Consider the following 12,019-nt stretch of genomic DNA (forward strand, 5'->3'; position numbering starts at 1 on the left):
TTTCTATTTTTACGCCTCAATAGGATTAGTAAGGTAAATCATAATCCATATCTTACTGTATTTTTTCAGTTTCGATTTTATTATTAAAACAAAAAAACCTAGCCCTAGGCAACCTAGTGAATTTGCTTAAGTTTTAAAAAATTATTACTGAAATGACTTATTGTTAAAAAATCTTCTACAACTTATTTTAAATCATAAATTTTAAAATTCTTTTTTTTCTCTATTAAACTCCGTAACCATTCAAAAACATTCACATAATTGAAATGAAAAATAAAATAAAAATTTACACCTAATTTAAGAAATAAATTTGTCGGTACATGTCAACTATTAAATGGAAATTTAAAACATAAAAACAGATGTCAACTAGGCAGGTTGTATCCTCTTGAAGTACAATCTGGACTCATGTTAACCTCAAATTGATGATTTCAATATTCTATGAACTTTGTGACAAAAAATATACTTATATTAAAACAGATAGTACCTCACTTAGAAAAAATTATTCCTTCTGTCCCAATTTACGTAACACTCTTTCTTTTCTAGTCAATTTCAAAAAAATAACACGTTTCTATATTCAGTATATATTAACAATTTAACTTTAAACTTTTCTGTTAACCACTACCTCATTTATAACCGTAATTTTTTTAATGGCTTATTTTTTTCTTTTATTTTATGTTCAGTGAAACACCGTAACGAAATTATTTTTATAAAATAAAATGCTCCATGTTTATTGTAGTTGGTATCCTTGTATATATATATTTCTATATTGGGAATTTGCCATTTTGCAGTTTACAAGTATGGAAGAAAAAGATGTTTCATGTAGAGAGGATGTTAAAAACCCACTCTCCATATTTTTCAGAGATATAAGGTAAAGTTTTTTGCCTTTTAATTTTCTTTTTATCTTCTTGGTCAACTTTTTTTAAAGATTTATCATTTAATTTAAAAGGTTTATACACACTTCACATGAAAAAAAAAGATAAAATTAATGTGCTTTTTTCCTCATTTTTATCCTTGTGCCATACCAATAATATTGCTCGGACTCTTTACAAATGTTGTCGCACTCGTGACGATCCTTAGAAAATGTGATACTTTAGGAGGAATCGACACACACCCTATGGCTACAAGAAAAAATATAGGATTTTTCGTCGCTAATCCGTAGATAAAATGCTTGTAACTAACAGATTTTTTAGATAATCCGTAGCTAATCCGTTGCTAAATAGGATTAGTCATGGATTATGTTGTTGTTATTGTTGTTTAGCTACAAAAATTTTCTATCGTTAATTCCTAATATTTTAGTAATATCTTAGTTGCGATATTTGAAGAGTCTGAGCATCATAGTCCCGTACTATATGGAGCAAAACAGAGGAAAATGTTAATGAGATCTAATAGAGTGAAGGGTGGAAATATTGGGTTTGATAATTTTTTGTATAGAGGAGAGGACATATTTAAATAATAGCCGACAAATGTATAATATTTTGTATATTAATGGGATAAGACACAAGTACCCTCTAGACTATGATCGAAATTCCAAAGTCACCCCTTCACTAAACTAAAGTCCTATTACCCCAGAACTCTTTTTTTTTTTTGTAATTTTGTACATCTTTATGGCTTACGTGGCCTCCAAACATCTCCCATGCGCCTCAACTAAGTGAAGTCACAGAGTGTGCCACACAAGGCAAAAGATGTACAAAATTACAACAAAAATAAGTTTGGGAGGTAATATGACCTTAGTTTAGTTAAAGTATATCTCTGGGATTTTGGTCATAGTTTAGGGGTACTTGTGCCTTATCCCTATATTAATATATAATATACATATTTTAAACAAAATAACTTATATTTGACATGTGATATAATTATTTTCGATCGATCAGCCAAATGTGTAACTTTGTCCTCTTTTTTTTTTTTTTCCTTTGAGCAGATCAATTTTTAAATTGGATGAACTTGGACAAGAAATAGGAAGGATTGCTCTACCTGCTGCACTAGCTTTAACAGCAGATCCAATTGCATCTCTAGTTGATACAGCATTTATTGGCCATATTGGTATCAACTTCACAATTTTTTATGTTTTCCTATTATCTTGCTATTAGAGGTGGAGCTAGGACTTTTAGTTTACGTGATCCGACTTTTGGATCACAATTTTGTTTCGCTTAGTGGATTCTGAATAGATTATTTGTACAGATTAAATGAAAGAGTTAATGATCAAGAGTCTATATGAACTATCAGATGTTCATTTTTCCTACATGAACTATCGTCAACTATTTATCATAACACAACTTAACAATCAATTATTCCCTTTTCGTACATCGTTCAGGTAGAGGTGTGTTTGATAAACATTTTGTGACTCCCCAGCTTAAGATTAGAAGTCCCACATTTGCAAAAACACAGTAGAGATGTTGGTATATAAGTAAGCAGACCTTACCAACTAGGGATGCGTTTTAAAGCCGTGCGGGCATAGGCCAAAACGGACAATATCACTAGCGGGCTGGGTCGTTACACATTTGCTGATAGTTAATCTAGGAAATTTGTAGACCTAATAGTTCAGGTATGAAACTCAAAATATCGAGATACTTGAGGTGCAGTTTTGACTCTTCAACACAAATATAGAGTTAACCAAAGTTACTGAGTTCTGCAGAACTCATGAGTAGTATTGTGGCACATAAGTTAGACTTATAAACTAAGATGGCTGTTGAGCAAAACAGGTTTAAGATCATCAAAAATAAACTCAAATTTCGTTTGAAACAGGTCCGATTGAGCAGGCTGCTGTAGGAGTTTCAATTGCTGTATTCAATCAAGCATCTAAGATTGCAATATTTCCCCTGGTCAGCGTAACAACTTCTTTTGTCGCGGAGGAAGATGCAATCACGAATGCAAACGAAGACCTTCAAGATGATAAATGTATGGAGAAGAATGAAGGAGATGATGCTGAAGCATTTGAAACCGATTCACCGTCAAAGAGTGAAAGCAAAAGCCTATTACCTAAAAATGGTATGTTGGAAAGTGAAAATACACGCTTTTTAAGCAGTTATGTGTTTGGATAGAAGTGTTGAAACTGAAAATAAGTAGCTATGTTACACACTCGAGAAATGATTCACGTGCATGTTTCCGTTCTGCTTTTTTGATAATGACACTATGTTTTCAACTTTTCATTCACCTTCAGATTCTACAGAGAGTATATGCAAGTCCGAAAAGATAGTTACGAGCTTTGAAATAGTGAAATCTAAGCCTGGAAAGAGACACATTCCATCCGCGTCATCTGCATTGATCATTGGTGCTGTTCTTGGCATCATTCAAGCAGTATTTCTTATCGCCGGAGCAAAGCCTTTATTGAAATTCATGGGAGTCAAACCTGTAAGTTGATCTCTTCATATACAGAGAGGGAAGAGTACGTAATTTCTTACTCCCTCCGTCCACAGTCCCAATTTATGTGAAGATGTTTGACTGGGTATAGAGTTTAAGAATAAAATGAAGACTTTTGGAAACTTGTGGTTTAAAACAATTCGTAGATATTTGTGTCTATAAATGATCTCATTAAGGGTAAAATGGGAAGAACAGAGTTGAATTGTTATGCTTTTTTGGACGGACTAAAAATGAAAGAGTGTCACATGAATTGGGACGGAATGAGTATTTTTTTTCTAATTTAGATTCTTGTATCCTTCTTCCAACTCTTTGGTGTCATTTCTTTTACTTTTTCCATCTCGTTTTTGCGGAATTAGGTGAAGGGGTGTTGAGAGGCTCTCATAGTGTCAATTTCCGGTTGTATGTTGATCATTTTACAGGGCTCACCTATGTCGAAACCAGCTCAAGATTACCTGAGATTGAGGTCACTTGGTGCACCGGCAGTTCTTCTCTCACTAGCTATGCAAGGGGTATTTCGAGGATTTAAAGACACAAAAACTCCACTATTTGCTACTGGTAAGTAATTAGGGATGTGTATTTAGATTCAAACAACAAAATCTTAGTACACATCGTGCTTTCAGATTCAAACGTCTTAATTTTAATTAAAAAACATGGCCCAAGTCTGACTCCACCTTTTAATTTCCTGTGTGTGTTTTGACATATCATACAGTGGCTGGTGATTTGGCAAATATAATTTTGGACCCTATATTCATGTTCGTTTTCCATCTCGGTGTCAGAGGTGCTGCAATCGCTCATGTAATTTCTCAGTGAGTAGATTCTAGTCTCTCCTCATGATAAATAAAATCGTGAGGCAACAGTTACACTGATTAAAGAGTTTGCGAAATGTTGGAAAGATGTTCTTACTTGAAAATTTGTATTATAGGTACCTAATTTCAGTTATACTGTTTTTGAGACTATTGGAGAAGGTTGATATCGTACCTCCTAGTCTCAAGTATCTTCAATTTGCTCGATTTCTTACGAATGGTAAGGATTTTCTTGCTTTTGTAAACAACTAAATTTTATAGTTTTCAATGAAGTATGAAACCAGCTCCATCTTTGTTAGGACGAGGCTCTAGAATTCCCTAAGTCACATTCTTATTGTATCAAAAGAAGCATTTTTGTATCGAATCCTCATTACTAAGTGTCTTAGTTATCACACCTTCTTTTTCTTCTTCTATGTGTAGTACTATTTGTTGCTTCTCTTGCTATTTTGCTGTTATATTTTCTTGCTACTATGTTTCGAATTCTTTTCTTGTCTGTCGAGCTGATGGTCTATTGGAAACAGCCTCTCTACTCCCGCAAAGGTAGGGGTCCTTAGATCCAACTTGTGGAATTACACTGGGTATGTTGTATGTTGTTGTTGTAAGGCCTACTGATGCTAGTTCAAGAAGATCTCCGGTTCGAGAATACCAAAGATTTCTTCTACTACATTTTCAACACGAGATCATCAAAGAAACATGATTTCTTACATTTGATATTATCGTGGGAGTATGTGTTTAAGGCAGTAAGGTGGTACTCCGATGACTATGTTATGTTGATCTGATATATCTAACCTTCTGAGCTTTCGCCGTCCATTTGTTGTCTGAAATGTTGAACCACGTCCGTTCATCAGATTTCGTTCTGTTTTTCTGTCTAGAAATGAATTTTCACTTAAATGCCAACTCTAAATGTATACCTTTCGTACTCGTAAAGAAGTTAACTGATTTTTTCTTCTTTTTATCTCCTAATTTCAGGCTTCCTGTTGTTAGTGAGGGTCATAGCGGCAACATTCTGCGTAACATTAGCTGCATCATTGGCTGCAAGGTTAGGACCAACACAAATGGCTGCATTTCAGGTCTGCTTGCAGATTTGGCTAGCCACATCTCTTCTAGCTGACGGATTAGCTGTCGCTGGGCAGGTAAGACGTGTAATCTCCTCCATCAATACTTTTCAGCTGTCTCAAATAAGCTAAAGAGACAGAGGAAAAGACAGAACAATTTCTAACCAGATCGATATATCACATGTTTTCGACAGTCAGACCTCTTTATAACAATCATCTTCTCAAACAGCATTTCACTACAACAATCATGTTTGTTGTGGAACCGTTCTTTCATCTTATGTTATGTTATAAGTTCTCTATAAAAGCATTCCGCTATAGCTGCCAAAAAATATCTGGACAAACGATGTTGTTATAGAGACGTTTGACTGTATATTGTTTCAGATATCTCTAGTGAAACACATTAGTACTTTCATATTAGCCACCACGAGAAAGCATCAACATTCATCATATTATGTGAACAAACTTCAACGTTCTTTTTCCCCTTTCAGGCGATACTAGCAAGTGCATTTGCTCAAAAGGACTTCAGTAGGTGTACTGCAACAGCATCAAGGGTGTTACAGGTACTAAAAAGTTGTTCAATAGCAGAGTATTCATATATACGAGTATATTTTTAATAGCGAATGAGCTAGTAACGAACTAGTTCTTGAAAACGTGCAGTTGGGAGTAGTTCTAGGACTGGTACTAGCACTTGTTCTTGGAATTGGTTTACACTACGGAGCACGAGTATTTACAAAAGATGCCAATGTCCTGAACCTAATTGGCATTGGAATTCCGGTACACACCATCTATACACACGTCATTGATACATTTACAAATCTTTTACAGAACTTATAACCATTTCTTCCAACTTCAGTTTGTTGCAGCAACTCAACCGATCAATTGCCTGGCTTTTGTCTTCGATGGTGTAAACTTTGGTGCTTCCGACTTTGCATATTCTGCATACTCGATGGTAAGCTCACTCGAAACATTCATTTCTTGCTGTCAACACATAATAAACATACTATGCTTACAATAGGTATGAACTTCCCTTTTACATTGTAAAAGATTATAGTGTAGCTACATTAGTCTCAACCTATGTTGTTTTGGCTCTTCAAAAATGTCGAAGGGTGTGCGTCAGATGCTTCAAAAGTAGTGCATTTTTTGAAGCGACAACATTTTTGGAGAGCCTGAGCAACATAGGTATCAACTGCATTTAAATCACTCACACTCACACTTCAACTCAATAAACGCCCTCAAACCACCCCCACTCCTACTCTTGTCTACACACACAACCACACACACATTTCCAAATAGAGAATTACTTTCTCGAAGAACTCTTTCTTCGTGATGTTCCGAGGATATTGTCAACTCTTTTTGTAATTCATCCTGATCGAAGTAATTAAACGTTTATTGACATGAACACGTTTGATCTGCAGCTTACGGTGGCTCTTTTCAGCATTATATTCCTTCTCATTCTTTCATCAAGTTATGGATATATCGGAATTTGGGTAGCTCTAACCATCTATATGAGCTTAAGAGCTTTAGCTGGCTTCGGAAGGTAAGCATCCGAGAAACAAAGACTTATAGATTGTTTGGCCAAGCTTCCAGAATTTGCCTTTCGAAAAAGTACTTTTGGATGATAATAGTTTGTGTTTGACTAATCAATTGAAAAACACTTTTGCAATAGGCATAATATATACATAAACATGACTCTTAACTTGGCTTTAGCGGGCAACTATGACCTTTAACTTTGAGTGTGCACAAGTAGGCACATTCGTCATACATGGCGTCCTACATGACAATTTTGTGTCCAACATGGCGTCCTATGTGTATTATGCCACGTAGGACACGCGTGTCTACTTGTTCAATTTTATACAAGTTTAAGTGTCTACTTGTGCACACCCAAAGTTGGAGGGCATAAATGTCAACTGAAGCCAAGTTAAAGGGCATATTTATCATGTATTATGCAGGGGCGGCTCAACGTAATTGGGGGCCTAAAGCGGAATTTCAATTCGCGGCCTAAAATATAAATACACTTCATTTACGTATTTATTCAAAAAAAAAAATTACACTATTAAGATGAAAATTATTAGTACTTAATATTGTTTTTTGAGTTACTAGTTTTAGGTAAGATTTTATCAACACAACATTGAAAAACATCCTTTAAGTGAGACAATTATTATATGCATTGTTAACATAATGATATAAGTAATAAGTTGATAAATATTAAATAAAGATAAGAGTTAGAAGTTTAGAATCATAGAATTTGACTCAAAAAGTTGATGACTTGGTATATATATCTCATTTTAATATGCTTAGAGTAATGCTTGAAATTAAAATTTAAAAAGAAACAAAAAAGAATTTGTAATTCACTTTGTTCAATACTTTTCACTGTTAATTCTTATTTTTAACAAAGTACAAAAGATATTATGCCTTTGCAATATTAAAGCAATAGTTTGTGTCAGACCTAGGGCTACAAAAGTTTTTTACTTTTTTTTCCTAAAAGCTTTGATCGAACACGTTAACTCTCTAAAATAACCACTTTTTGTAAGAAAATCATCACTTCGGCTTTTCAGAAGATTGGCCAAGCAGGCTATTAAGGCAACCATGGGATTCAGAAGCACAATATGTTTATTTTTTGCTTCATGGTTTGCAGGATAGGCACTGGGACAGGCCCTTGGAAGTTCCTCCGGAGCTGAAGATAGTTAACATATATATATCCAGTATAATTCCACATGTAGGATCAGGGCGACGTAGGATGTACGCAGCCGTTAGCCCTACCTTTGTGGGGATATAGTAAATTTGTATAGTAACCTTAAATTCCTTATAAGGACCAAGGAAAGCATAAGAGGGACCTTATATGGCATTTTTTGTTAAATGTTGTATCATAAAGTAGCACCTTTCATTTAATTCAATCAACACTTTGTAAATGTATAAGTATGTCCTTATTATATTGTAATTTATTTGTCTCGATTTATTTGATACTTCATTTTCAGTCAGTCCCAAAAAGAAAATAATATATTTCTATAGCTAGTAGTATTATAACTTCAATATTTTTCATTTAATTTTACCTTTATTAGGATGATTTCAGTGACTCATTTAAGCCGACCACAAGTTTCAACAATCTTCTTTTTTCTTTTAAACATTGTGGCCAAACAACAGTACCTTCATATAATAACTTGTTACATTCCAATTTGGCAAAAATCATGTACAAATTAAGATTCACAAAGAAATAAGATGGAGAACTTTGTGTGACGAAGTTACAAAAAGATAGTGCATGAGTATTACATAACGATATGCTAATATCAATGGTTGATACAACTTTGGGTTCACAGAAATCCAGTAGTTTTTTCTCAAATTCTATAAATTTATTAAATTTATAAATATTTGATTGTAAACTCGAGGGTCAGATCTTGATGTAGAAAGGAGCTCTTAAGCTGAGGTGGAGAAGAAAGCTTATGATTCTGTTACAATGGAAGCGGCTAAAGGAGTCTACTTTTGTGACCCTATGAGGAAGTGTTGCTCAGTAATGTCAGCTTCAAACTTCCGAAATTATTATTGTATATTAACTTTAAAATTGTTGTATATGAGGACAAGGTTGTAATTTAATCAGACACTTTATTTTGTTTGGGGCTTCCCACGAATCTCGAGTGAACTCATATTTATTAATTTGGTATTAACATCAACCATGAAATTAAAAAATCCTCGAGAGAGAGCTCACCGTTAACTTGCCAACGAATATTAATGAAAATGAACTTTAGAAAAGGGTAATTAATGAAGAACATACAACTGAAGAAGCAATTAATAAAGTTTATAAGGTAACTTAAATTTAAATTTGTAAATCAACTAATACAATTCAACGTCAAAGAAATGATTGAAATACAGCATTGGATGTTGGAAGAATTAAGTCATACCATCCTTTTCTCCATTGCCCTTTTAGTTTTCTCTACATTTTCTCTTACTATCAAAGTTCTTTTTGTTACTTAAGTCTTCTTTTTTCAAGCAGTTTGTATTGGAATCTTTCGATGAATCTTTTCCCCTCAAAAGATTCCAGTTATATTCATCTTCAACATGTGACAGTCTGGTAACACGCTGTGAAATGCGAGGAAACTATATGAGATATATTCAAAATAAGTTTAACAATTTCTTTTATTGTATCAAATATTTAAGGATCAAAATTAAAGGAGCAAATTGTTGTTCAACGATACTTAATGCTAACGCAAGGAAAATATAATAGACATAATGTATATATGAATTACCTTATAGATGTTGTTGATGGAATGAAATTTTTTACTTCTTGGTATTCCTTGCACGATATGGTAGTTTCCATCATTTTCATCCCTTCTCAAAAGTTTTGAGCCAGAATTGGCGTAATTGTCGTTTAAAGCACAATCAAAATTATTCAAAAATATGTCTACACTTGTGACTTTGTTGAGCTCAGGCTCACCTGAAAATCGTGCATAACTAAATTAGAGGGTATGATACATATAAAAAAATTATAAGTTCGAAAATTTAGAATCTAATTCTTGTATGCATCTTAGGCTACAACTCCGCCCTGTGCCATTTAGGTGTAGAGTTTCTATCCTAGAAAAAAAATATCGTTCTTTTTTCATGAATCGGAAAGGATATGAGAACGGTAATAATATGTATCCATTGATTTAAAAGTTAGAATCCACCTACAAAAAAATAACATAAGAGTCAATTGTTGTGAGATGTAAAATAACTAAAGTACCAGTGATATTTTGTTGTTGTTGGTCAGGTAGTTCTTCTTCGGTAGAGACCTCTTGGTCCTTCCTTGTTTTACTTTCGTCTTGTTCTTCAGATATCTCATGTTGTATTATCGCCTACAAATTAACTTTGTTTTTGTTAGAAATAACCGAAGAAGAAATGTTTATTGTGGAATACAATGAGCAAGCTCAACAGAAAATTCATGTTGGCAAAAAGTAAAATCTTTTCCTCAAAATTAATAATTCAAAGTTGAAAGCCAAATTAAAATATTTCCTAAATTAAGTAAATAGACATAAGTCATGATTAATCAATTACCTCGCATAGGTCAAAAAGGGATTCAAACAAAATCCAAGAATTCGAATATGATCTTTTTCAAGCGGTGGTAGTTATGATCTTTTTCATCACTTATGAGAAGTGTCGAGCTACCGTCAGTGTTGTTGTCCTTTCGAATATGATCGATATTATCCAAGAAATTATCATTACTTGTGATAATATTATGCTCCAACTCACCTAAAAATCATCCTAAACCAAATGAGAGGAAATGACACAAACAATATATAGTTAATACAAATATTAGGATTCTTTTCCATCTCCAAATCAAAAGAATTCAAAAGAATTAACATAAGTCACTTGTGAAATATAAAATTTCTTAGATACCATTGATGTCTTGTTGTTGTTGTTTTTCAAGTAGTTTCTCCACAAAAGAGACTTCTTGCTCCTTTTCTTTTTTCCCGTTGTTATATTCCTTACATCTCTCATTGTGTATCACCTTCTTGCAATTTTCCTTTTTATTATTATCGAGTGACTGAAAATAGAAAATTTATTGTGTATTAGAAAGACCGTAATCAATGAATCATCTAAATAAAAAATTCATGTCAGCAGAAAACAAAAAACTTACCATAGTATGAAAAGGTTTATAGTTGAATAAAAAAGTAGAATAAAAAAAATGTTTGAGAGACGAAAAAAAGGCTTCGAAGCTATGGTGGAAAAAATAAACAAGCTTCCATTAATCTTATTAATTATAATCTTCCAAAATCAATTAGAGATGACCCAAAAATTGAAAACAAAGGGAAAAAGGGAAATGAATAGAAAATATGAAAATTACCGTAATGGTGAGGTCAATAATATTTAAAGTATTCATTGTATTATCCGCCATCACCAGGTAGTCTGCATCTTTTTCCTCTTTGATAGAAAGTTTGGAATTACTTCCTTTGTTCTCTTTCATGTGTCCTGTTTGCGTTTTGCATTCTCCTAAAGAAATATATATTAATTAAATATTTATTTTATCAAAATATTTTTATAAATGATAACTTTAAAATTTTAAATTCTATCATAGTACTCCAATTAATTTTTTTAAAAAATGACTTGGTGATATGAGTAAAATTAAAAGAAGGGAAAAGGTCCTGATTTACCCCTAAACTTTATGATTTGGAGCTGATATACCCTCTGTTTAAAAAATGGCTCATATATGTCCCTACCGTTATAGAAATGACTCATATATATCCTTTTACTTAACAGAACAATTTTTAATAAAATTAAAAATTCATTTTTTTTACTTTAATTCAAGAAAATGCCATGTGGCTTTTAAAATACCCACCTTCCACTCCACCATACCACCCGACCCAATTGGAAACAAAAAATCTNGTGATATGAGTAAAATTAAAAGAATAATTAACAAAGAGTAAAATTAAAAACAATAATAAACACAAGGCAAATAAGATACAGAATTAATTACATTTTTGGCATTTATTTGTGTCTTCTTTTTCTTTCTTTTGTAATTCGATCATATTTAACGTATACTATCAAATACAAAGGAAACATATATCATTGAATTAATTAAATTAATTATTCATGCTCTCACAAAGTGAAATCTTTCCTCCGTGCTAATCAAAGTTGAAAAATAAATAAAATTATTTTTGATTGATTTCAGATGTTTTAAAAAGTAAAAAATACTTTGACTTGTTTTTTTTTTTCTTTTAATAAAATTACAACATGATAATAATTATGAAACAAGGGGGGTGGGGTTCCTCTTTCCAATCCTTGATATGCTTCGCTTAAATCAAACTTAATTGGATTGAGAATATATTCATATAAAATCGA

At 32.8% G+C, this 12,019-nt stretch overlaps 1 protein-coding gene across 2 annotated transcripts; it reads left to right on the forward strand.

Moving 5' to 3' along the window:
• Window positions 1-751: 751 nt before the first annotated feature.
• On the forward strand, window positions 752-8,094 carry LOC125853647 (protein DETOXIFICATION 42-like). Of its 2 annotated transcripts, XM_049533370.1 has the most exons (13): window positions 752-865; window positions 1,916-2,037; window positions 2,740-2,982; window positions 3,155-3,345; window positions 3,774-3,909; window positions 4,064-4,160; window positions 4,277-4,377; window positions 5,127-5,290; window positions 5,701-5,772; window positions 5,870-5,986; window positions 6,066-6,161; window positions 6,628-6,749; window positions 7,848-8,094. In XM_049533370.1, exons 1-13 carry the CDS (start codon window positions 795-797, stop codon window positions 7,888-7,890), a joined length of 1,575 nt encoding a protein of 524 aa, XP_049389327.1. In that variant the 5' UTR covers window positions 752-794; the 3' UTR covers window positions 7,891-8,094. The 2 variants fall into 2 exon arrangements, with proteins under 2 accessions (XP_049389327.1, XP_049389329.1); XM_049533372.1 differs by lacking the exons at window positions 4,064-4,160; window positions 4,277-4,377 and having other exon boundaries at window positions 759-865.
• Window positions 8,095-12,019: the final 3,925 nt, after the last annotated feature.

Source organism: Solanum stenotomum, chromosome 1 (assembly GCF_019186545.1).
Source record: "Solanum stenotomum isolate F172 chromosome 1, ASM1918654v1, whole genome shotgun sequence".
In the NCBI taxonomy this organism is placed as follows: Eukaryota; Viridiplantae; Streptophyta; class Magnoliopsida; order Solanales; family Solanaceae; genus Solanum; species Solanum stenotomum.

Excerpts from the sequence above, each read along its gene's own strand:
- LOC125853647 (XM_049533370.1), top strand. The coding sequence starts at position 795 with ATGGAAGAAAAAGATGTTTCATGTAGAGAGGATGTTAAAAACCCACTC. Across the intron at positions 5,773-5,869 it reads CAGCATCAAGGGTGTTACAG|TTGGGAGTAGTTCTAGGACT; the intron begins GTACTAAAAAGT and ends GAAAACGTGCAG. Across the intron at positions 5,987-6,065 it reads TAATTGGCATTGGAATTCCG|TTTGTTGCAGCAACTCAACC; the intron begins GTACACACCATC and ends TTCCAACTTCAG.